Source organism: Aquarana catesbeiana, linkage group LG08, assembly GCF_042186555.1.
Source record: "Aquarana catesbeiana isolate 2022-GZ linkage group LG08, ASM4218655v1, whole genome shotgun sequence".
NCBI classification, from domain to species: Eukaryota; Metazoa; Chordata; class Amphibia; order Anura; family Ranidae; genus Aquarana; species Aquarana catesbeiana.
Window position 1 is genome coordinate 16,800,113 of NC_133331.1, and position 27,065 is coordinate 16,827,177.

The following is a 27,065-nucleotide window of genomic DNA, read 5'->3' on the forward strand; positions in this document are numbered from 1 at the left end:
GGAGTGCATGTTACTGGCCACAGAAGTCAGATTTATTTTCTTTAAAGTGATTTTAAAGGCTCTTTTTTTTTCTTTTAAAATAACAAACATGACATACTTAGTGGCCCCGATCCTCGACTTCTGGGGTCCCTCGGCGGCTCTTGCGGCTCCTCCTCACTTCAGATAACCCCCTAGGAGAAGCGCCCTGCCAGGGGGTTACCTTGCGAGAGCGCTCCCGAGTCCAGCATTTGCGTCCAAAGATACGAATGCCGGACTCGGCCCCACCCCCTGGTGCCCACGTCATTGGATCTGATTAACGGCAACGGGGGCCAATGGCTGCGCTGCTATCAATCTATCCAATCAAGACCTGGGACCCCATGCAGAGAGGGACAGCGCGTCTCCGGCATGAAAATTACGGGGTTCGGGTAAGTAAAACAGGGGGGACTGGGGGGCCGGTGACTGCCAGAAGTTTTTTCACTTTAATGCATAGGATGCATTAAGGTGAAAAAATATGAGGGTTCACAACCCCTTTAATGTTTCCATAGTTGAGCACTGTACATAATACTATATTATTTGCACTTTCCAGACAACCTTTAGGGTATACCCCCTTCTTCTAAGGACCAAGTGGTACTGACATTAGGCCCACAGGCCCAAAGGCCCACATTCAGTCCATTATCTCTTGGGCCAAACAGAATTATCATTTGTAGTTCAAAGGTTTTCCTTTCCTGAGTACCTATTTAATTCCCTTTAAGAACCAAAACAGTCATGTCTTCTATAGAATGGTCTGATTCCCGATCCTGCAATATTGAAGGTTACTTTTGTGTGTGTGGCACAGTTTGCAGAGTTTGTTGCATGGTTTTGTTCCCTTGTTTGTGTCCCTGTAATCAGAATGAAGTTTCCAGCTGATTAATGTACTGTATGTCTAAGGTCGGGTGGTTGTCTGTAGGCCAGCATTGGGGATTGTTGGTAATGATATATTTTTTTCATTGGTTCATCCTTTGCTGAGATAAGTTGCAGCTTTTTAATTATCTTTCTCATACCTGCTAGTGCTGAATTGTATGTGATTACTACAGGTACACAATAATTTGTTTTTTTCTTTTTGTATTGTCGAACATTTTTATCTTTGGGCTCCCAAGGCCATGTTTATAGTTGTATTGATGTTTTTTGTTGCTGTCATCTTTCTTATTGAGGGATTCCACTAGTAATCTTAGATGTCTTCTGGGTCAGAACATATGATGTTGATGTGGTATCTTGTGGCCTGGCCACGTATGATGACTTGTGTTGGGGTTGGAAGCTTGAACTGTGGAGAAAGTTGTATCAGTCAATGGGTTTCATGTATTAGGATTGCAGTTTTTCATCCCTGATTGATACTGTGGTGTCTAGGATGTCCACATGTGTTCTTGAATGGTGCCATTTTTAGTTTTCTTTTATTTGAGGCTGAATTGTCAGTATAACTAAAGGCAATACTTGTTTGCTTTTTAGTGTGCCGAGGGATTAGACTCCCTGTCAATTCTTATTGCTGTCTGTGCCCCATTAGGGAAATTCACCTTCTATATTTGTCCTGTTTATCATTATCACTGAAAGTGAACGTAAAACAAAATCCCATATTTTGGGTTGTCCTTAGGAAAGTAATAGAGGGGAAATCTTCCAATGGGGATACTAGTTCTGATGACCTGGGGGTCCCCAAGAGATTCCCTTAATTTGCAGGGATTTCCTCTCACTTCCTGTTTGGCTATGGGACAGGAAGTGAAGGGAAATCTCCCCAGTCCCCAATGGGACACAGATGGCAAAAAAGAAATCTGACAGGAGTTATAACTCTCCCTTACTCTATCCATCTATAAATGAAAAGAATTAATTTTCATAGACTCACCATGAAGGAACATAAGGAAGAGGATTACTTCCCACCTGTGGGACATTCCTTACAACCAGACCAAGAACAAGGGAACCCAACTGTAGTGAGGTCCCGAGCCCCCAGAGGCCTAATGGTGACCTCCAAAGTTAGGGACAGCTGACATCCTTCTGTGTAGATTGGGTTACAAAGCATGGTGGTTGTAATGCAAGGTAGATTGATGGGCTCCAGACACTTCTTGAATGCAAAGACATTTATTGTCTCTTGAACAGAACTGTGGGAGAGAGGGTTGGGGCCAGGACACCCTTTAATAGGTGAAATGTTAATTGGCAGACTCTGAGACTTCTATAGGCAGACAGCCATGCAGGGAAAGGCATCCAGCTAGACACCACATCTGCACGAGTAGGACTGCTGTCTCCTATGGCAACAATCTTGTAACAGTTTCTAACAAAGGTTGCAATGAACTCCTTCACTTCTTCTACAATCTCCCCTTTGTGGAACTTCACTCAGCTGAGCTCCCAGTCTTTCACTAGACTACCAGATCCACGCGTCACTGGATCTCCTGAGCGCTTCCAATCTTCTCACTCAGTATCTTCCTCAAGCGTCACCCCCGCTTCCCTGCTGGTTCCCTAGCTTGGCACTCACAGATACTTCTCAAGCATCACCTCGCTGGCCTGCTTGGTCCCTGGCTTGGCACACAATAATGCTCTGCAAGCGTCACCTCCACTGGCTGGGTCCCTGGCTTGGCACTTGCTGAAGTTTCCCAATTCTTCACCGTCCCCGGTTGGTGAGAATACTGCTCAGGTACTTGCTTCAGGTACTCACAGTGGCCCCTGGTAACAAGGATGGACCCTTAGTGGCGACAGCTTCCCCTCTACCTTCAAACACAGCTGGTTCTCTGGAACCATAACTTCTGGTTGGACCTCGAAGCCACAGTCCCAACCCTATGCTGCTCTTTTGCTTCTGGATAGGCCCTCAGACAGCCTAGCAGCCAGATGTCCCTGGGATAGGCCTAAGGCTTCCGGCCTAGCAGCCCAGGGCAAAATGACACGCGTCCACCCAGACTGACGTCCAGGTGGCACAGAACCCCGATCACCTGACTCCACCCAAATAAATAGGCTTTCCCAGCAGGCCAAGGGACCCAAGAAGATCCCTGCCTGAGACACCCCAATCATTCCTAATCTGTCCTTGCAATGCCCTTGTCTTATCCAATGCCAACAGGTACCTGGCCACCTAGTGGCAGAAGAGAGAAATGCAGCAATTCCAGAATTAGGGTGAAATCAATTGACCTCCTGACAATGGGCCAAGGCAACTATCACTTGGCAAATAAATTTAATAGCAACCCTGCCTAAACATCAGGTTGTTACACAACCATGCAACAACAAACGCTGCAAACTGGACAGCCACCCAACCCATAAAAATGTGTCAGCCACAAAAGTAGCCTTCAAGAGATGGGAAATCCAATCATTGAACTATAAATTATCACTTTTTACCCTGCCCCCCCCCCTCAATTCCATATTTCACTCTTATTATTATCTTCTTATCTGACTTTCTCCTATTATTTTTTTCTCAGAGATTGTCATTCTTAGCATTTATGCTAATCCCTTGTCTATCACTGCTGCTTGGACCTTAGAAAAAGGAGGTTTACCCCAAATACTGCTTCAAACACCTCAATGTTTGTATGAAATGAAATGTGAAACCAGATTGGATGCATTAAGATCTCCATGTTTGAAAAAGGAGGCATATGTTTTTTTTGTTGCCACTTCACAATTTTTCCTCAACTGTTGCACAGTTGCTTATTGGACACATCTCCAGTGAGTTCCCACCAATGACTGTCTTCTGCCATTTTTGGGGGATACCTACCACAAATCTCAGTGTAGAGCTATAAGCTGCTTTGTATATAGTGATTGTCATGTACAGATGGGCTTGTGCTTTCCATTGTATTCGTATTTTGTATAGCTTCAAAATGATTTAGGTGTCGATGGTAAGGGTTTGATGGAATAAAAATGTTCTGGAAAGACTTCTGCAGCTTGTGCTTCCTCTATGACAGCTATGTTTTACTACATCACGTCATGGGAGATATAGAGGGAAGGAAAGGCTCGTGGGGTTATGTAGAAGGAGGAATGGGCATGGTGTCCAACGCAATTGCCAAAGCAGCGACGGAAGCAGGAGCTGAGATTTACACAGAAAAGGTATGTGCATCCAATCTGCTAAAGCTGACCATAGATGGATCGAAATTGGGCTGGTTCAGCAGGGACTGGCAAAATCCATCTATGGCCATTCTAATTCAAGAGACGTTGATCTAATGGTTGGACTGTTGAAAAACTTTCTTTCGATTAGCACATGCAGTCCCCACTGTTAAAATAAAATGGGACAATGCTGAGGATTCCTCCATACACCTGGCTTGTGTGAAAGGGAAAATCCATTGGCTGATCAGAAAAGAATGATCTATCTATGGCCAGCTTAAGACTACGACACAGGAAGAGAGGGATTTTATAAAAAGACCTTTGTGCCCATTTTATGATAACGTAAATACAGATATTGATCTGTTCTCTGTATCAATAAAGCCATTTTATCATTATGGAAACACAGAGATACAAACACTCTTCCCAAGTCTGCCATTTTTTTGTAGTGATAATTCTACTCGAAAATCTGCCTCACTGTTCACAACAATTCAATGGCAGTCTAACATACAACTAAATACATTATCCTTCAAAAAAATAAAAAATACATTCTTCTGTATGACGATCTGAATAACTCCCAAATCGACTTACTATATGATGCAAAAACCTCATAAAGTAAACAAAAAACTTCTTTCACCTTTGTGTCTCACACGCTCCCCCTGGGTTTTAGTAGGACTGCCATGTCAATCGAGAAAACAGTGGGTGGGGCTGGGTGTGGCCAGGTGCTGATTGACAAGCTACAGTTGTAAATCAGCAGTGACAGTGGAAGCAGGCACAGCCTACATGAGGGTGATAACTCTGCCCTGAATTTAAGAGCAGTGCAGCATTGTTGTCACCCCATCAGAGGAAGCTGCATTAAGTGGACTTCACTGGCAGGATCAACAGATATTTGGGGGGGGGGGGGGGGGGGGGGCAAAACTGTAAGTGAAGATGCATTTATAATTAAGTGCTGCAGCACACATTTCTTTAATGGGAGGCATTAGTTCTAAATTAAAGGCCAGCTCCAACCATGTCAGCTTGTAGAAGTAAGAGAAGATGAAGGCTTTTCATTGACTCTAAAAACTTTTTCTATCTTTGGAAGGTAGTAGAGAAGATCTTAGTGGATAACAATGGCAAAGCTTATGGTGTTGTTCTACAAGATGGAACAGAAGTGCACAGCAGGTTGGTCCTGTCCAATGCCTCACCTCATCACACATTTTTAAAACTGACTCCACAGGTAGGTACTTTGAAGTATATTTGGAATTTTTTGAGTTTCTAATCTTCTTTCGAGCCTGTGTGCGGTACGCTAAAACAAAACACCATACGTGAACCAAAAAAAGTGCACTTAGGTTATGTCTTATAGTCCCCCCCGAATTGGAAAGACCCCTCCCTGAACCTCCCCGGAGCTTAAGACTCTTGGGGGCAAGGTACACTCAGGTCTACTTAGCTAAAAGGCCAGGCGACCCCCTCTCCTCATAATCAGATGTAACGCTATCGGTAACCAATCCTGGCAAATTTGGCTCCACTGATGCCCAATAGGTACATGTTGTTAAATCAGGTTAGGGAGTCTCTAAAACAAGACATTCAGATGAGATAGTAGAGCCAGATCTTTGTAAAGTATAAGTAGGTACTTTATTCATACACTGCAGTGGAGAGACACAACACAGTTCTCGACAACATAAGCGAGTAAAAGTGAAAGTGTTTCTGACTTACAAACATCAAGTTTAACAATATATAGGTATGAATATGCATAAGGTCTAGGTGTTACACTGGCTGGTGACCCTACCCATAGACTTTAATAGGAAGGTTTCCCAAACATCTTCAATCTCAGGAGATCACCCTATTCAGGTCTATAAGATCTTACTGCACATATATGGCCACTGAGGGAGATTTTGACTAAAGGATGTAAATATCGGGACAAGCCATGGCTGTTCTAACCTGATAAGTTTGTAGATGAGGGGATGTTACTTTTCTGAAAGTCCAGAACATTAGGTGGGTGGGTAAGTGTAGAGTTTTATTCATCCTTTAAAATGACGGGCAGCCCCAGCTACCATTAGGAAAGCTCACAAGACAGGAACAAGCTTCACTTTTACAGGAAGACTCAAGAATATTGAAGACACACTTCACATGAAAGGTAGGAATTTTTTGTAGTTGGCGGATGCGGAGGCACGTGTGGGCGCCATTACAGGAATCCTGGTGTATCCTCCCAGGGCTAGCAGTTTCATCACTGTTGTTGCAATCCCTAGCTGATTGCTTCAGCCAGTCACAATTTCATACAGATATGATTTCTGTTGATTAAAAAGGCGCCTGCATTTAATGCTTTCCGCGTTCTCTTCTACATTTATGCCTGTCTACTTGAAAGTGGGTATGTTAACTTATCTCCTCTCCCTGCGGTCTTCCAATGGCCCCCTGTAAGCACTGGAGGTGACTGTCCTTGTTTTGTGACCAATGACCGCCCATGGGACCCTTTGAGTGGTGTCACGTACCATGGTTAGAGGCCGAAGTGAGAGGGCTTCCCCTTGTGGCTCTTGCCTGAGTAAATCCAAGAGTGGAGACAGGGCACAAAGTAGCACAGGTCATCAGGAAGCAGTAGTCTATGAGCTGTAGTCAGCAGCGACGGAGGCACACCAAAAGAGGACCAAGAATGGAGGTCCCCAGGATGGCACCCAAGAAACTGGACATTGTAAGCTTGGTAAAGAGACTGCGAGGACACTCAGTCAGAGGCAAGTGAAAATACCCATCAAGATCAAGGACATGTTTAGATGGTAAGCCAGGGTCAGCACAGATGGCCAGTAAGGACATAGTCATTAGCCAAGCTATAGTCATATACGATGAGCAGGAGTAAACATAGTCAAACAGCAGGCCAGGCTCTGTACCAGGAAGACAGTGTAGCAAGAGGCAAGCCAAGGTCAAAATCCAGAATCCACAGAGCAAGGTCAGGAGCAAGCCGAGTCAGCAATGGGAGATCAGACAACAAGAGCAGAAATGCAGGAACACAGGTCATGGGAAGCTTAAGAAAGAGGAAGTCTCCATCCCACTAGTGTCTTGTCGCCAACATCCCAATAGTGTTAAAGAAAACAGAATATTCCCCATTTAGGAACGGGACTTTAGGGGCGACAAGACCACCAAAATTAATTGATTAAAAAGCATCATTTTATTGATACAAAAAAAGAAAAACAATACACATGTAAAATAGTGTCTATAACAAAGACACATAAAAAGTACATCATTCACTGTACAACCATATTGTTGATGGATATACAGTATCTCACAAAAGTGTCTTGGCAATCTTCTTACAGCCTGGGCCATCTTTATGTAGAGCAACATTTTTTTTTTTATTCAGATCCTCAGAGAGTTCTTTAGCCATGAGGTTCCATGTTGAAGTTCCAGTGACCAGTATGAGAGAGTGAGAGCGATAACACCAAATTTACAGCACCCGCTCCCCATCTGAGACCTTGTAATACTAACGAGTCACATGACACGGGGGAGGGAAAATGGCTAATTGGGCCCAATTTGGACATTTTCACTTAGGGGTGTACTCACTTTTGTTGCCAGTGGTTTAGACATTAATGGCTGTGTGCAGGGGCGGACTGACCATTCTGGCTCTCCGGCACTGCCCGAGGGCCCCGTGCCACTAAGGGGCCCCATCAAGGTTGCCAGCCTTAATAAAACCAGGGACAGTATGTAAAAATCTGTGTTTTTTTAAAAATCACAAGATTATAGCTGCCCTGCCTCTCCAGTACCTTTTCAGTGCGTGTATGTGTATTCTATGTGTGTATACTGTGTGTGTATATTGTGTGTCTCTGTGTGTATACTGTAATGTGTGTGTGTGTGTGTGTGTATATTGTGTGGCCCCATAATCTATAACCTGGGGGTCCAATAATCTCCTATTGCCTGGGGGCCCCATAATCTCCTATTGCCCGGGGGCCCCATAATCTTCTCCAATTGCCCAGGGGCCCCATAATCTCCTATTGCCCGGGGGCCCCATGAGTTGTCAGTCCGCCCCTGGCTGTGTGTTGAGTTATTTTGAGGGGACAACAAATTTACACTGTTATACAAGCTGTACACTCACTACTTTACATTGTAGCAAAGTGTCATTTCTTCAGTGTTGTCACATGAAAAGATAGAAGAAAATATTTACATAAATGTGAGGGGTGTACTCACTTTTGTGAGATACTGTATATATACTTGTACTGTCTCCAGTGTACCAATGGGAAGCTGAAGAACAACCAGCATTCAGAACACATCAGGGCCTCCTTTAAATAGGCAGCTTGGTGCCATTCTTTGGATTGGGCGTGTGCACCAATCCGCACGGACGTGCCAACATGTCAGTGCACGCTGGTTACTGGCCGGAGTCTGTCTGGGTGTTGGCACATGAGCATAAAACAATAGCTGTATGAGTATTAGCTTCCTGACAAGTGGGTGCAATATACAGGTGCATCTCATAAAATTAGAATACCATCAAAAAGTTAATTTATTTCAGTAATTCAATTCAAAAAGTGAAACTCGTATTTTTATATAGATACGTTACACACACACATAGTGATATATATCGAGCATTTCTTTCTTTTAATTTTGATGATTATGGCTCACAGCTAGTGAAAAAAACAAAATTCAGTATGTCAGAAAATTAGAATATTACATAAAACCAATAAAAAAATAGGATTTGTAATACAGAAATGTTGGCCTACTGAAAAGTCTGTCCATGTACAGTATAGTATGCACTCAATACTTGGCTTTTTTTTGCATAAATTATTCATTAATGTCTTATAGACCCCACATCTCTCCATAAAGAGGACCTGTCATACACTATTCCTATTACAAGGAAGTTTATATTCCTTGTAATAGGAATAAAAGTGATAAAATATTTTTTTAAAGGGAAAGTGTAAAAATCAAAAACTGAAAATAAAATAAACAATAAAAAAAAAAAAAATATAAAGCACCCCCATCCCCGCGAGCTTGAACGCAGAAGCAAACACATACGTACATCGCTTGTGTGAGGTATCGCCGCGAACGCTAGAGCGAGAGCAATAATTCTGTACCAAGACCTCCTCTGTAACTCTAAACAGGTCACCTGTAAAAAAATTGAAAGCGTTGCCTTTGGAGATTTTTGAGTACCAAAGTTTGACGCCATTCCGGGAGCGAGCGCCATTTTCAAGCGTGACATGTTAGGTATCTATTTACTCGGCGTAACATCATCTTTCACATTTTTAAAAAAATTGGGCTAACTTTAGTGTTTTGTTTTTTTTTTTAATTCATAAAACTGTTCTTTTTCCCAAAAAAAAGCGTTTTGAAAAATTGCTGTGCACATACCATGTGACATATAAAGCTGCCATGACTGTCATTTTATTCCCTATGGTGTTAATTTTAGTCTTAGGACTAAAAGGACATTTTAGTTTTAGTCCTGTTTTAGTCTTCTGCAATTGTTTTAGTCGTATTTAGTCGACTCAAATCTCCAGTACATTTCAGTAATTGCAATTTAGTTTTAGTCATAGTCTTTTGACTAAAATGGCTTTTAGTTTTAGTCGTATTTTAGTCATCTCAATTGTTTTTTTTTGTTTTAGTCGTATTTTAGTCGACGAAAATAGTATTCATTTAGTCGACTAAAATGTTTCAGTTGTTTTAGTCGTCTAAATTAACAGTGACTTTCACATGTAGGAGCGAAGTGTCAGAATCGGCCCGGATGGGAAGTAGTTAATCACTCAGCAATAGCCACATTCATCCCGAGTTAGCACAGGTGATTTTTTTTATTATTTTGTTATTTCCTGGATGGAAGACGATGTCCTTTTTTTTTTTATTTGTAGGAGCAATTGTCAGAGGAGTTTATAACAATGATCTCGCAGTTTGACGCCAAATCCCCAGTTACCAAAATAAATGGTAGGTTTGCTGAGCTCAATTACAGCAATCAGCTGATGAAAGAAAATATATTTACATTTTAGTTAATCATCCAACATGGGGATAATGCAGCTGTAAACTCCGGTAAGCAAATCCATTCATAACAATAATGGAAATAGTTTGGCTGATGTGCGATTTCCCCAATACGGGTCTTTTATTTAACCACTTCAATACCAAGCACTTTTACCCCTGTCCTGCCCAGGCCAATTTTCAGCTTTCAGCGCTGTCACACAATTGCGCGGTCGTGCAACACTGTACATATATAATATTTGTATCATTTTTTTCTTTTGGTGGTATTTAATCACCACTGGGTTTTTACCTACACACTTGTAACAATAAATGTCATGAAAAAAAGGCATTAATTGTTTACAACTGTGCTGTGATTGGTCACAGTGATCACATGGTACTGGCAGCGAAAGCGGTACACTGATCAGTCATCGGCTGTGTCCGCTGGACACAGTCATTGACAGATGGCGCCAGCAGCGCGGCTTGTTCCGGGAGGACGTCAAATTGCAATAGGATGGGCGGGAACTGGTTAATTATCGCCGGCATTTATATAGCGCCGCCAACTCCACGTCAGCACGTCCATCACGCGCCATCTTGGGCTCCACGCTGGTTACGGTGGTGTTCGGCCGCTTCCTGCTGCAATACAGGCAACACAGCTTCCACGCGAGGCTGCCACGGCATCGCAACAGTTTTTATATACAAATGCTTGTACCGTTTCGTGAGTTGCCATTTGTCATTTTAATGAAATCATTGATTTCTTATGCTGCACTTATGCCCCGTACACACGGTCGGACATTGATCGGACATTCCGACAACAAAATCCTAGGATTTTTTCCGACGGATGTTGGCTCAAACTTGTCTTGCATACACACGGTCACACATAGTTGTCGGAAAATCCGATCATTCTGAACGCGGTGACGTAAAACACGTACGTCGGGACTATAAACGGGGCAGTAGCCAATAGCTTTCATCTCTTTATTTATTCTGAGCATGCGTGGCACTTTGTGCGTCGGATTTGTGTACACACGATCGGAAATTCCGACAACGGATTTTGTTGTCGGAAAATGTTATAGCCTGCTCTCAAACTTTGTGTGTCGGAAAATCCGATGGAAAATGTGTGATGGAGCCTACACACGGTCGGAATTTCCGACAACAAGGTCCTATCACACATTTTCTGTCGGAAAATCCGACCGTGTGTACGGGGCATAAGTCTGGCACCCCTCTGTTCCTGCTATTGGACATTAATGGAGAAAACTTGAGTTAACTGAGAAGAAGGTGGTTCAGAGTGAAGTCGAGTGAGAACATCGACTATCACCTTGGTGAAGACCTGAAGTGCAGTGGACAAGCCAAAGGGAAGAGCTACAAATTGGTAATGTTGCGTGCCTACAGCAAAACAAAGGAAGCTTCATTACACCAGAAACACTGGGACATGTAAGTAGGCCAGAATGTCCCCCAGGTGGAGGGAAGCGATGACTGACTGGAGAGATTCCATACAAAATTTTTGTACCCAAAGAAAGGCGTTGAGAACCTTTTAGATCTGCAAAACTAAAAATTACGTAAATAAAAAAAGAACTTTTACCTTTCAGGATATAGGGTACTCTTATCTATTGACACATTTTCTTTCATGGGTATCCCCCTCTGGTTTTCCTGGGTTTTTGGTACACATTACTTTCTTGGCAGTGATTGGCTACTACACTGACTTTCTAAACAGTTATGCCGCGTACACACGGTCGGACTTGCCAACGGGATAACCTCCGTCGGCATTTCCGACGGAAAAATTTAGAACATGTTCTATATCTAAGTCCGTCGGAAATTCCCACAGAGAAAGTCCAATGGGGCATACACACGGTCGGAATATCCGATCAAAAGCTCCCATCTGACTTTTTCTGTCTGAAATTCCAACCATGTGTACGCGGCATTAGTATCCTACCAGAACAATGTTGTTTCCCTATGACCACCTAAAGGGACACTCTGCTGTGTTATTAAAATCACTGTGCACCCTCTAGTACTTGTCATGTCTTATGGTGGGACGATGTTCTCCAGCTTCTGGGCACTAGACTCACTCTGATTGTCTGGGCTCTTCTTGGTCCTGATTTAATTCCTCAATTCCTACAAGTACTGGCAGGTTACATTGCTGATAACATGATAATGTGCACATGTACAGTGCCTTGAAAAAGTATTCACACCCCTTGAAATTTTCCACATTTTGTCATGTTACAACCAAAAACGAAAATGTGTTTTATTGGGATTTTATGTGATAGACCAACACAAAGTGGCACATAATTGTGTAGTGGAAGGAAAATGATAAATGGTTTTCAAAATGTTTTACAAATAAATATGTGAAAAGTGTGGGGGGTACATTTGTATAGCGCCCCCCTGAGTCAATCCTTTGTAGGACCACCTTTCTCTGCAATTACAGCTGCAAGTCTTTTTGGGGATGTCTCTACTAGCTTTGCACATCTAGAGAGGGACATTTTTGCCCATTCTTCTTTGCAAAATATCTCAAGCTCTGTCAGATTGGATGGAGAGTGTCTGTGAACAGCAATTTTCAAGTCTTGCCACAGATTCTCAAATGAATTTAGGTCTGGACTGTGACTGGGCCATTCTAACACATGAATATGCTTTGATATAAACCATTCCATTGTAGCTCTGGCTGTATGTTTAGGGTCGTTGTCCTGCTGTAAGGTGAACCTTCACCCCAGTCTCAAGTCTTTTGCAGACATAACAGGTTTTCTTCTAAGATTGCCCTGTATTTGGCTCCATCCATCTTCCCATCAACTCTGACCAGCTTCCCTGTCCCTGCTGAAGAAAAGCATCCCCACATCATGATGCTGTCACCACCATGTTTCACAGTTGGGATGGTGTGTTCAGGGTGATGTGAAGTGTTAGTTTCCCGCCACATATAATGTTTTGCTTTTAGGCCAGAAAGTTCAATTTTAGTCTCAACTGATCAGAGCACCTTCTTCCACATGTTTGCTGTGTCCCCCACATGGCTTCTCACAAACTGCAAACAGGACTTCTTATGACTTTCTTTCACCAATGTCTTTCTTCTTGTCACTCTTCCATAAAGGTCAGATTTGTGGAGAGCACGACTAATAGTTGTCCTGTGGACAGATTCTCCCACCTGAGCTGTGGATCTCTGCAGCTCCCCCAGAGTTACCATGGGCCTCTTGGCTCTTCTCTGATGAATGCTCTCTTTGCCCGGCCGGTCAGTTTAGGTGGACGGCCATGTCTTGGTAGGTTTGCAGTTGTCCCATACTCTTTCCATTTTCAAGGTGATGAATTGAACAGAGCTCCGTGAGATGTTCAAAGCTTGGGGTATTTTTTTATAACCTAACCCTGCTTTATACTTCTCCCCAACTTTATCCCTGACCTGTCTGATGTGTTCCTTGGCCTTCATGATGCTGTTTGTTCACTAAGGTTCTCTAACAAACCTCTGAGGGCTTTACAGACCAGCTGTATTTATGCTGAGATTAAATTACACACAGGTGGACTCTATTTACTAATTAGGTGACTTCTGAAGGCAATTGGTTCCACTAGATTTTATTTAGGGGTATCAGAGTAAAGGGGGCTGAATACAAATGCACGTCACACTTTTCAGATATTTATTCATAAAAAAAAGTTGAAAACCATTTATCATTTTCCTTCCACTTCACAGTTATGTGCCACTTTGTGTTGGCCTATCACATAAAATCCCAATAAAATACATTAACCTTTTTGGTTGTAACATGACAAAATGTGGAAAATTTCAAGGGGTATGAATACTTTTTCAAGTCACTGTATCTGCAATGCTTTCTTCCAAATCCTCCCCGTTTTTTTTTCTGCCCCTCCTACACAGTTCTGCAAGGAAGCTTTCAATAAATCTAAGTAGCCTGTGACAAGTCTTCTCATAAGAGGTATCTACAATAACCGTTGATCTATCGAGAACTCTGTTATGACGTAATAATGAAGTGAACGTTGTGCTTCCCCTACAGTGGCTGTAGATCGGTTACCAAACTTCCTCTCTATGCCGAACACAGCGGATGGTAGACCACTGCCCCACCACCAATGCTCCATCTTCCTGAACACTGAGCGTATGAACCTTCTGGACGAGGCCCATGAAGAGGCCTGTCAGGGAAAACCATCAACAAGGTAACGATGAAGCTCACTGATATCATGTATAGAACTCAGAATGGAAAGTGTCCTCCTAAAACCTTCACCCTTATGGTTTGTTACATCTTTAAATTGCCGATTTTGATAAATCAGCCTGGAGATCAGTACCGGGTAAAAGACATGTACACTGACAAAAAATTTGTTTGTTTTCGTTTCATTAGTTTTTTTTGCTTTTTTCGGAATTCGGAAATTCGAAAATTCGGAAATTCGAAAATCTGAAAAAAAAAAGAAAGAAAATCAGTAAAATTCGAAATAATAACTAACTAATAATAACTAACTATTAAATTATAGGTATTGGAATTTCCTTTCAAATTTGGCTGTTTGTGAACGTAACGAATACAAATTTATCTGAAGTTACGAAGTATCCAAAATAACGAATGCCGCATCTAAACAAATGGAATGGAACAAATGAATAATAAATAATAATAATAAAAAGGTTTTTTTATTTTTATTATTATTATTATTATTATTGTTATTTATTATTATTAGATCGTTACGTTCCATCCTTTTAGATGCGGTATTCGTTATTTCAGATAATTCGTAACTTCGGATAAATTCGTATTCGTTACGTTCACTAACAGCCAAATTTGAAAGGAAAATCCAATACCTATAATTTAATAGATATTGTTAGTTAGTTATTTCAGATTTTTGCATTTTCAGAAATTCGGTCATTTCGGAAATTTGGCAATTTCGGAGATTCGGAAATTTCAGAAATTCGGACATTTCGGAAATGGAAAAATTTGGAAATTCGGAAATAAACGAATTGTAGATGTCTACCGGGTAATATAAAATATTCCTGAGAGTGGAAAGTCTGTGTGCTCCTTATCCTCCTCTGGCTTCTACAATGACTCTGTATTTTATTTTTCTTATTGTTAGTTGTTGTGGTTAATGATAACTACGCTTAATGATTGGGTTCTCAGTGTTACCCCGAAAAGGTCATTTTAATATATGATCTCTTATTTCTATTCTGTTGCATAGTCTTTTATCATATTTCATTATCGGTGCTCAGTCTTCCTTGTTTATACTCTGTATGTACAAGTAGTGTGGGGAGGGTGACAACACTTACACCAATGAAAAGTGCTGTAATGTTTTCAGACTACAGAACTGCCATTGTCAGGACAGGAAGAGGTGGTGGTGTAGTGCCAGCTTCATGGCTATCTACCTGTCTGTCAGTGGCAGTTCAGAGCCAAGGCAATGCTCCTCCTTGGCTCAGGTCACGTGATAGAGCCGAGGAGAGGACTTCCCAAACCCTCAACTATTGTTGCATCTGGTGAAGAGATCTGCAGTTAAGGGGGGTCTGGACTAAAGGGTTAGCCTAGGAGAGGGGTCTGTACTGGAGTTAGGGTTGCCACCTTTGCTTCAAGCCAAACCCGAACACTTTTTTTTTAGTATACATGGATGTAAAACAGGGGGTCTGGTCATTAAAAATGTCTTCCAACCAAGGTCCGAATTGCTCTCTATTTAAAAACATACAAGTAGGCCAATCACATCTATATTTTAAAATAAAACCACATTCCATAAGGTGTCCTCATCAGAGTGCCCCCTGTAAATCAGATGTCCTCATCAGAGTCCCCCCTTAAATCAGATGTCTCAGATGTCCTCATCAGGGTGCCCCCTTAAATCAGGTGTCCTCATCAGAGTCCCCCCTTAAATCAGATGTCCTCATCAGAGTGCCCCCTTAAATCAGGTGTCCTCATTAGAGTGCCCCCCCCCCGTAAATCAGGTGTCCTCGTCGTAGTACTCCCTTACATCAGGTGTCCTCATCAGAGTGCCCCCTTAAATCAGATGTCCTCATCAGGGTGCCCCCCGTAAAACAGATGTCCCCATCAGAGTCCCCCCTTACATCAGGTGTCCTCATCAGAGTCCCCCCCCTTACATCAGGTGTCCTCATCAGAGTCCCCCCCTTACATCAAGTGTCCTCATCAGAGTCCCCCCCCTTATATCAGGTGTCCTCATCAGAGTCCCCCCCTTACATCAGAGTGTCCCCATCAGAGTCCCCCCTTACATCTGGTGTTCCTTCACACATCAGAGCTGCCCTTCCCTCTTGTGCTCACAGATCACTAACTCTGCAAAGGACGCTCCTCTTTCCTCTGAATCAGCTATATAAGCTAACCTACCTTGGTCTCTAAGGGGGGTCGCTGATATAAAGGGACTGATCTAATAGAGGGGAGGTGCTAATTTAAAAGGACTCTGATTTAGTGGAGGTCTGTAAGGGAGGGGTTTTGCTGATATAAGGTGATGCTGATCTAATGGGGGATGCTGACTGCTGATTTAATGGTTGGTTAGCGTCACAGTCCCTTATATCAGTGTCCCCCCTTCCTTAGAGACCTCCATTAGGGGAAGACCCCTTATATCAGCGTCCCCCTGCCCTTTGAGGGAGCCGGAGTTAGGGGCGGAGCTGGGAGGTGGAGCGGCTGCCCACCTAGGGCTAGGAAGATCCCATGTGTGCACAGAGGCAAAAGCGTCATTGGTTGCTAACAACCAATGACTGCAAAGCAGATCACTCGGGCAGAGAGAGGGGGGCACCCGGCGGGGAGGAGGCAGAGATCCACAGTGACAGGACAGATTTACCAAACAGGACTCAAGGTATGTTGTGTCGGGGTTTCAGGTAGAAAGAAACCCGGGCACAAGTTGCAAATTCCGGACTGTACGGGTCAATCCGGTAGGGGTGGCAGCCTTAACTGGGTTGTATATTGAGATCCAAAAAGACAAAATTAAGGTGGCGCTTAGGTAGCGAGGTAAAGCCCAACTAGACCGCTGTGAATGCAGGCAGGGCTAGCTCCAAGTTGCAGCAATGTCAAAGGAAAAGATCCATAAGCCGCACATCATGAAGCAGACCCATGTGCATGAAGTGAGGTGAATGGCAGCCTCAGCCCAGACTCCAGCCTGACCACGCCCCCAATTCAGTTTGCTCCGCCCCTTGGCACCTAAACATGGGGATCATCCCACAATCACCATGATTAAGCTCCAAGGGGCGAAATGTGTATTGAGATGGTCTTTATGGATGGGGTCTAGACTGAAGAGTTTGGCTGGAAAAGGGAACTGTTTTTTTCAGGGGGACCTAATTGGACACTCCATTCACCTCTGTGGAGCGACGGATGTCAGCAGTGACATGTCCGCTGAAATCCATCACTATCCGATCCTTTAAATCCAGACGGATGGAGGTTCTATTCTCCATTCGTCTGGTGCATAGGATGAAAATGCCCAGGCAGTCCATTTTCATCTGATCTCCTCATAGAGGAGAACGGGGCTCTGACAGGTCAATCTCAGCACAGTGAGCGGAGACGGACCAGTCATCTGCCTGCTCAGCGGTGATCAACAGATCGATCCCTGCTGAGCAAGCTGAGTGCGTCAAAACGGATGTGCCCTGTGTGAAAGGGTCCTTATAGTAGAAGGAACTTGCGGCGCCCCCATTCCTACAATATACTCTGTGCTGACCCTTCTGCCCACCCCTTGTCCCGGCCCTGATTAGGGCACATTGGTTAGCAGCACTGATTGATTTGTACCAGAGTCATTATTTCATTGAAACATATCTTCATTGTCACGGTTTCCTTGATGTTGTATCACAATGATGTTGATCCTGTTCTGGCCTCCTCCATTCATGCCGATTTCCAAACACTAAAAGGGAAATGGCTGCAGAACACCCCCATTAATGTAGAGATGCCCCTTCTACACAACAGTGATTTACCTTCTTAGATATGTGTTTGGGTGGAAAAAATGTGACCCGTAAGATTTTTTCCTTTTTCCCTCCACCAACACAGACCTTTCATACGCCATACAAGATCTGGTGGGAAATGTGTTGGGTCCATGTTGGCATGAAATGAGTGGGAGTGTTGAACCCGGCATGTTGAAGGCTGTACAAGTTTTATAAAACGTTCTTGTCTGAAATTGCCATAATAGTCATAGACAATTTTATACTCACTGTATATGAAGTGTATTGCCCCGTACACACGGTCGGATTTTCTGAAGGAAAATGTGTGATAGGACCTTGTTGTCGGAAATTCCGACCGTGTGTAGGCTCCATCACACATTTTCCATCGGATTTTCCGACACACAAAGTTTGAGAGCAGGCTATGAAATTTTCTGACAACAAAATCCGTTGTCGGAAATTCCGATCGTGTGTACACAAATCCGACGCACAAAGTGCCACGCATGCTCAGAATAAATAAAGAGATGAAAGCTATTGGCCACTGCCCCGTTTATAGTCCCCACGTATGTGTTTTACGTCACCGCGTTTAGAACGATCGGATTTTCTGACAACTTTGTGTGACCGTGTGTATGCAAGACAAGTTTGAGCCAACATCCGTCGGAAAAAATCCATGGATTTTTTTGTCGGAATGTCCGAACAAAGTCCGACTGTGTGTACGGGGCATAAGACAAAAACATCTAGGACTCTTTTTTTGGAAGAGTCAGGTTTAATTTTAGACTGCAAGATAGCTGTCAGGGTGCCATCCAGAACCAAGGTGCTCTTATGCCAATACACAGGCCTGGCACTTCCGCCAGTATCCTGCATGGGTGTGTGTCCCGCCACGTGTATGTGCATCCAGTTCTGGAACTGGTACCAAACGTCCTATATAAGGAAGGAACAGAGACAAAAAAGACTGCTGGAAGATCTTCAGCTCGCCCGTGTTCCTTGTTTCTATGTATCCTGCCTTTATCCTGATTTCTTGTTACCGATCCGGCCTGCCTCTGGACTTCCCTTCTTCTTGACTTCTCTGGTTGTGATCTCAGCTTGTTTAAGGACTCTGATTCTCCTGATTTACTGGCCTGGCTTCTGACTATTCTGCTGTCTCCATCCTTCTGATTAACCATGTAAAACCTTGGTTGGCTCTGGGTTCCTGACCTCACTGTTATCATCTCTTCCTCTACGGTTGGCATCACACCATTCCCTGCTGAAGCCTGACCTACTCCACCACTGGTGCTCCTCATCTTCCTGCTGACGTTCCTGTAGGTCAGCCTGAGAACTATCAGTTGGACATTTCTTGCAACAGCCATAAGTAAACAAGTCTATTGACACCCCTGCTTGTTTGAGCCTTGCACTCCACCCCGTCATCGCCTCCAGGGGTGCTCAGACCTCAGCCGCAAGGGAAGCGCTCTCGTCACTTCAGCCTCCGACCAGGTATGTCACAATAGCTTTCAGTAAATTGTAGAAATGTCCCATTACTCAGGTCCAGGAGAGGGATCAGATAGGAGAAGGTGAATTGAAGGCAATATCGAGCTGATTGTGAACAAATTATAACAATGTTTAAGCAGAGCCGGAGGTAGTAAATCTACTACACGGTATGAGTAGGGTCATCAACTTAACCCTTTAAACCCGAACACATATTAATTACACAGGTTCTGTGGCTGATTAAGGTGGTAATTAAAGTGACTTAGCGCCTTATCTGCAATAAATTGGCCTCGGAAACTGTGTAATTAATATGTGTTTGGGTTTTGAAGGGATGAGGTTGCAACCCTAGGTATGAGTAGCTGTGTGCATGCCAGCCATGGAAGTGACTCTAGTCTTGTGCTTCTCACAGGCCTATGATGGAGCTATGTATCCCCTCATCACTAGACCCGACTCTGGCTCCTCCTGGATGTCACGTCATTTCCATCTTCTCCCAATACACACCATACACTCTGACTGGAGGCCGGCAGTGGGACGAAGAAGAAAAGAATAGATATGCAGATAATGGTAAGTAATGACTCTGCTGGTGAATTATGTTTAATGTGTTATATTTCCATTTGAATTTCTTTTGAGTATCATCACTTATCTTATAAATCATTAGGTTTTCATTGTATTCTTCTGTCACATCCAGTTCAGCCCATTGCTGGCTCTAGCGGTTTTGGTCCAGATGAAGACCAATTTCGCTCCAAGTAATGACAATATTCGCTCATTCAATGAGATCAATATTCTTCATGAACCATAAAGACAGTCAAATCAAAGCCATTACCATATCATGGTTTAGAAGTTATACATAAGAATGCTACTATCCAGTCCTTATCATTACTTTCCCATGGTAGGACATTCCACTGCTAAACCACTCTAACCATAAAGACCTCCTTCCTTCACTGATGGTGAAGGGTTCTTTCCTCCACATGCCACTGATGTCTCCTTTCCTTCTGTAAAAGTTTTGAGATAAAACATTTATTTTCTAAATCTTTACTTGACTTAGAAGAATAATGAAATCACCTCCTGAGTGAGACCAAGATTAGCTTGAAGGAACCACCAACCTTATGCCGACCTTACACGTATAGATTTTCTTTGAAAAATTTCTGTTTTACCACCGTTCGTTCGATTTTCTAAGCATTAGCGGTGTCAAATTGATGTTCGTTTTTGACCAAAGTGAGAGAAAAATTCAGAGGAACAGAATAGAAGACTTTTCTTATCCAGCTCCTGCCCGGCCTATAGCAATTTGACGGTTGAGTAGGACTTTCATAGTTCTGGGTGGACAATCATCTGACATCCTCCTGGAACAAGAGACACGTGTGGCCACACTGCGGGCGCGATCCGTCCGTGATCACAGTGATTGCTGTGACCAATCACAGCAGATCACACGACACTTATAAACAATGAATGGCCTTGATTCAGGCCATTCATTGTTACCATTGTGTTAATAGCTGTGATTGGTCAATGTGATCACATGGTACAGGCAGGGCCAACCACAGCCCTGTTCCATGTGATTAGCTGTGATTGGTCAATGTGATCACATGGTACGGGCAGGGCCAACCACAGCCCTGTTCCATGTGATTAGCTGTGATTGGTCAATGTGATCACATGGTACAGGCAGGGCCAACCACAGCCCTCTTCCATGTGATTAGCTGTGGCCAATCACTACAGAAAAAACTGAATGAATCGATTTCATTCAGTAAAATGTTGCTTATAGCAATGAGATTCGCTGGTCTAATCATATTGTGTAAAAAAAAAAAAAATCCTGACCACTTCCCCATGGTAGTACAATGTTACTATGGTAACATTATATTGCTCTGATCACAGTTTTTTTTTTTCATACTGTCACCACTGAGCGCCGTCAATAAAATTGTTTCGTTCCATTCCGTTTCATATTAGAATCAATTCGTATTTCGTAATTTGTGTCCGAAATTCAATTTAAATTCGTACGAAATACGAATTTTCGTTAGGTTCGTTAACTTTCCGTAAAAATTACGAATGTTCGTTATGATGAATTTATCATTATGAGGGGCTCCCACCATCCCTGTGCTGACTTCCTGGGTTTTTAACTTTTAGGTTCATTAACTTTTCGTAACAATTACTAATGTTCGTTAATAATTTGGATTCGAAATTCGTAAAAAACGAAATTTCGTATATTTCGTACAAAATTCAGAAGCATAGCAATTTGTATTTCGGATCCTCCCGAATGTACGAATTTACGGAAATTTGTACGAATTTTTGATTCGTACGAAACTAATCGCACATGCCTAATCACCACTCAGTATCCCTGATCACCGCCGCAACAGTTATATGATGACGCTGTACTGCACTGGTGACAGTAGGTTAACAAACAAAAAAATTTTGCATTTTTTTTTTCTTTATTTCTTCATTTTCCAAAAAATTATGACAAAAAATTACTTTAAAAAACTCACCATGCCTCTTACTAAATACCTTGGACTGTCTACTTTCCAAAAAGGGGCCATTTGGGGGATATTTGTACTGTTCTGGAGTTTTCGGGTCTCAAGATAGATCTGAGATCGGTCGTCAGTACATCAGGATCGGTCAATTTTCAGATATATACCATAGATTGTGGACTCTTTAACTTTCCTAAAGACTAAATATTATACACAGATTTGGGGTTTTTTTCAGCAAAGAAATGTAGCAGAATACATTTTGAACTAAATTCATGAAGAAAGATTATTTATTTGCAAAAAACAGAAACAAAGAAAAAAACTAATTTTTGGTCTTTTTTTTTTTTTTTGTTTATTTAGCAAAAAAACAAAAAATCAGTGGTGATTAAATGCCACCAAAAGAAAGCTCTATCTGTCTCAAAAAAAAAAAATTCTAAAAATGTAATTTGGGTACAGTGTTGTATGACCGTGCAATTGTCATTCAAAGTGTGACAGCGCTAAAAGCTAAAAATTGGCCTGGGCAGGAAGGGGCGAGGGGGGGGAAGTGTCCGATATTGAAACAATTAAACAAACTAATTTGAGGACAGTGTATGTGGTTTTCGTTTAGAAATTGCATTCATTTTAAAATTGAATGTTAAAAACAAGTGAAATTCTCGAACAACATTGGTCCATTTATCAAATATACAAAGAATTTGCGTATGACTATTCTGTCCAAAAATCTATACATGTATGGCCAGTATAAGGGTGCAACCTTTACAAATGTATCCCTTCAGTAGGACAGAAATCCAGTGCGCAGCACCCAATGGGTGTACAATTAGGATTGCCTTATACCAGAGAGAACTGAGGTTCCGGCACACCGATGGTTAACCCAAATGTGAATAATTCCGAATTTGGACAGATTTTATTAGAAGAACAAATACTGAGGATTCCCGCTCCTCCCTCACTGTGTTTGATGTATAACCACTTACAGACCGGAAGATTCCCCCCCCCCCCTCCTTAATGACCAGGCCAAAAAAAACGCAGAGGTGATCAAATACCGCCAAAAAAACTGACGTCCTTTTTTTTCCCCACAAATAGATTTTTCTTTTAGCGGTATTTGATCACCTCGGCTTTCCCTTTTTATTTTTTTTGCGCTAGAAACATAAAAAAGAATCAATTTTCAAAAAAAAAAACTGTATTTTTTACTTTTGCAATTAAAATCGCAGATTGCCGCCATCACTAATAAAAAAAAAAAAATAATAATAATTATGCCATAAAACTATCCCCTATTTTGTAGACGATATGACTTTTGCGCAAACCAATCAATATACGTTTATTGCGATTTTTTTTTTACCAAAAATATGTAGAAGAATAAATATCGGCCTAAACTGAGGAAAAAAATTGTTTTTTTATATATTTTTGGAGGATATTTATTATCGCAAAAAGTAAAAAATATTGCTTTTTTTTTTCAAAATTGTCGCTCTTTTTTTGTTTGCAGCGCAAAAATTAAAAACCGCAGAGGCGATCAAATACCACCACAAGAAAGCTCTATTTGTAGGAAATTTTGTTTGGGTGCAACGTCGCACGACCGCGCAATTGTCAGTTAAAGCGACGCAGTGCCGAATCGCAAAAAGTGGTCTGGTCAGGAAAGGGGGGGGTAAAATCTTCCGGAGCTGAAGCGGTTAAAGAAGCCGACATACAGGTACGACGATTCACGTGAAACGAGCCACTTGGCAGAGGTCAATGTATGTGAGCTGGTCCGCAAGTGGATAATTGTGATTTTATATATCGGATGAATAACACTTTATTGTAGAAGATGGGCGCTCTGGACCGCCGGGCTCCGGCTAATAACGGCGGGCGAGGTTGTAGATGTTGTAGATTTTGTCGTTTTTCAGCGGTTTGAGTTTTTGGGTTGTTCCACCTTATCATACACCATTTTTTCTTAATGGATATTTCACAAGTTATTTATACATTTGCATTTTTTTTTGATTAATTTGTATCATCTTTTTTCACTCATATTCACATATTTGTGTTTATAGGTTAGCGCTACATTTTTTTACCTAGATGTTGTAGAGCCGTACAACAATTTTCCTGAAACCCTCAAAACCGACAACAACCGGCATCCATATTATTTCCTTCCATTCTTTTCAGTGTTCGGCTGGATAGAGAAATACGCTCCGGGGTTCAAGTCGTCTGTGATTGGCAGAGATGTCCTGACACCGCCCGACCTGGAGAGGATATTCGGCCTCCCTGGAGGAGTATGTAGAATATGATTGCTCCGTCCGTGTTTTATACTTGTGTCATCACTGCAATCATTTCCTAGTAGCAAAACAAAAGAACACAGATGTCATATATTGCCGCTGACCCGTCTGTAGATGAGGCGCCTCCATTAGTTTACTTTTCAGGCTTTTTTCCCCTAAAATTTTTGGCCCGGTGATCCTGCCAGTAACACACTTCCTGTCCTCAAGTGACAACGCTCACTCGCTGTATCTCTGGAGGAGCAACGTTGTCACTCAAGGCTGCTCTTCTGATTTGGACTTCAAACACTGCCCCTCCCCCCTCCCTTCTTATCTTATTACATAGGGGGAGCTGTTTTGTATCTCAAAGAAGATAGCTGAGAGGCCGATAACATTGTTTAAGTTAAGAATTTCTGGCAGGATCAATGGCTGGTGGTTGTTCCTTTAGGGCCCTGTTCACATCATATAGGTCTGTCTGAACATGTATAAATGCGTATTATGAGACTGATTTCCTCCTGAATGGAGAATCCAGCTTGGCTCTGATCCCTTCTCTCTCCTTTGTTTTCTTCACAGAATATTTTCCATGGAAGTATGTCCCTGGATCAGTTATATTTTGCACGCCCGGGGCCCGGGTTCTCCGATTACAGATCTCCTATACAAGGGCTGTACCTGTGCGGCAGCGGAGCTCATCCAGGTGAGATATGATGGATGACCTGAGCTGCACCTATAGGAATGGAGAACAGTACAGTCGGAGCCGTCTTTAACACAGGGCAAAAGGGGGCAGCTGCCCCCTCGGGCCCAGTCATCATTGTCACCCTTGTGCCTGCACTGCCCGCAAATAGCTGATAAGTGGATTCGGAAGGGCGCAAGGAAATGTTTGCCCAGGGTTCAATCAATATTAAAGATGGACCTGAGTACAGTGCAGTGTTAGGGTTGTAAAAGGGCCAAACCAGACTGGACCAGTTTAGCCTGCCGTATGTGTAAGATCAAACCAAACAACAGTCCCTGCAGAGTTCAGAGTTTGGGACTCTATGGAAGTATTATGGACAGTACCGGTGATTGATCACAGAGGGAGGGGGGATCTAATCTATACAAATATGATGAGCTCCTTGCTGTGTATTCCCTTTATATTATATGGACCATAACCAGGATAGGTGTTCAGCTGTCCTGAGCTGGTGTTATTTATTTATTTCAGGTACTTATATAGCGCCGTCAATTTACGTAGTGCTTTACATATACATTGTACATTCACATCAGTCCCTACCCTCAAGGAGCTTACAATCTAAGGTCCCTAACTCACATTCATACATATACTAGGGCCAATTTCATTATGAGGGGCTCCCACCATCCCTGTGCTGTCTTGAATTCCTGTGTTTGTACCCCTGCTGTGCTCATTATGAGGGGCTCCCACCATCCCTGTGCTGTGCTCATTATGAGGGGCTCCCACCATCCCTGTGCTGTGCTCATTATGAGGGGCTCCCCCATCCCTGTGCTGTGCTCATTATGAGGGGCTCCCCCCATCCCTGTGCTGTGCTCATTATGAGGGGCTCCCCCCATCCCTGTGCTGTGTTCATTATGAGGGGCTCCCCCCATCCCTGTGCTGTGCTTATTATGAGGGGCTCCCCCATCCCTGTGCTGTGCTCATTATGAGGGGCTCCCACCATCCCTGTGCTGTGCTCATTATGAGGGGCTCCCCCATCCCTGTGCTGTGCTCATTATGAGGGGCTCCCCCCATCCCTGTGCTGTGCTCATTATGAGGGGCTCCCACCATCCCTGTGCTGTGCTCATTATGAGGGGCTCCCACCATCCCTGTGCTGTGTTCATTATGAGGGGCTCCCCCCATCCCTGTGCTGTGCTCATTATGAGGGGCTCCCCTATCCCTGTGCTGTGCTCATTATGAGGGGCTCCCACCATCCCTGTGCTGTGTTCATTATGAGGGGCTCCCACCATCCCTGTGCTGTGCTCATTATGAGGGGCTCCCACCATCCCTGTGCTGACTTCCTGGGGCTGTACCCCTGCTGTGCTCATTACATGCTATACCGCATGTGGCCAGAGGTGAGGAGGGGCGCTGGAGAGCCTCGGAAATACTCGGGGACAGCTCGCCTGACCTCGGAAAGGCTCGGGAACGGAGTATTTCTGAGTATGTCCGAACGGCTCCGAACCGTTCCGAGTGTCCCCGGCGCCCCCGCACCTCTGGCCAAATGCAGTACTGCACCGCCCATTAGCTTGAACTCTGCTTGTCTTGCGAGACAACACTCACAAACCGAGTCAGAATAAAAAAAAAAAAAAGTTGCTCAAATATCAAAAAGCTTGTTAACCGCGTTACTCATAAACCAAGGTTCCACTGTATACAGATCAGGAGTTCTAATCAGGCACTGCAGGCGGGTATGAATGTGCTTGGTGTAGTTTCTTTAATTGTCCACTAGATGTCACCATAGTCAAGGCTGGGAATTCTCCAGTAAGCTCCCATTGATGCTCCAGTGATTGGTAGTGAGTCTCCCTTCACCTGACTACACTCCACATGTAGAATCCCATTGTATGCAATGGCTTGTTTATTATTATTATACAGCATTCATATAGCGCCAACAGTTTACGCAGCGCTTTACAACATGAAGGCAGACAGTGCAATTATAATACAATTGAATACAGTGGGAATCAGAGGGCCCTGCTCGTTAGAGCTTTCTATCTCAGAGAATCAGAGGTTTACACATACATCCCCCTCTGAAGAGCAATCTGCAAGCCAGGTTACAGCTGGCTGTGCGCACCTAGAAATAAGAAAGCTTATCTCAATTCTTCCCATAAGAGTGAGGCTTTAAAGGAGAACTCTACATGTAGAACAAGCTAAAGCCTCTGAAGCATCACTCGGGGCACACTGTGTACATTTCTTTATTTGGCTTCTATAACTTCTATAAAGATAGCACTGTGAGTCTCTAACCCCAAATCCTGACCAGGAAATGGGAAAAACAAACAGATAAAAAGTCCTCAATGAAGAGAGAATCTTCTTTGACGTGCAGGAAGTAATGTGAAACACCCACATTGGTGAATCCAGGAAAATTAAACAAATGGGTACTCTTACCAGAGCAGGTGGACCCGGATGTCAGCGACACCGAATCGTAAAGAGCTTGAGAATCGAATCTTTGGCACTCTCAGATGGAAGTAGAGGTCCAGGGTCTTCTGAAGGTGGCTCCAAAGGATCTCAGTGAACCCGACCAGGAAACAAGCATCTCGAAAGGAACCTCAGCAACA

The 27,065-nt window shown here is 43.1% G+C and overlaps 1 protein-coding gene across 1 annotated transcript in view; it reads left to right on the forward strand.

The window, feature by feature from the left end:
• LOC141105606 (pyridine nucleotide-disulfide oxidoreductase domain-containing protein 2-like) overlaps positions 1-27,065 on the forward strand; it is a 67,721-nt gene that overhangs the window by 34,949 nt on the left and 5,707 nt on the right. The window contains exons 9-15 of the mRNA XM_073595554.1: positions 3,879-4,020; positions 5,093-5,227; positions 9,795-9,867; positions 13,866-14,022; positions 19,563-19,717; positions 23,734-23,840; positions 24,393-24,513. Of these exons, the coding sequence (XP_073451655.1) occupies positions 3,879-4,020; positions 5,093-5,227; positions 9,795-9,867; positions 13,866-14,022; positions 19,563-19,717; positions 23,734-23,840; positions 24,393-24,513 (890 nt within the window). The remainder of the gene's footprint in view (positions 1-3,878; positions 4,021-5,092; positions 5,228-9,794; positions 9,868-13,865; positions 14,023-19,562; positions 19,718-23,733; positions 23,841-24,392; positions 24,514-27,065) is intronic.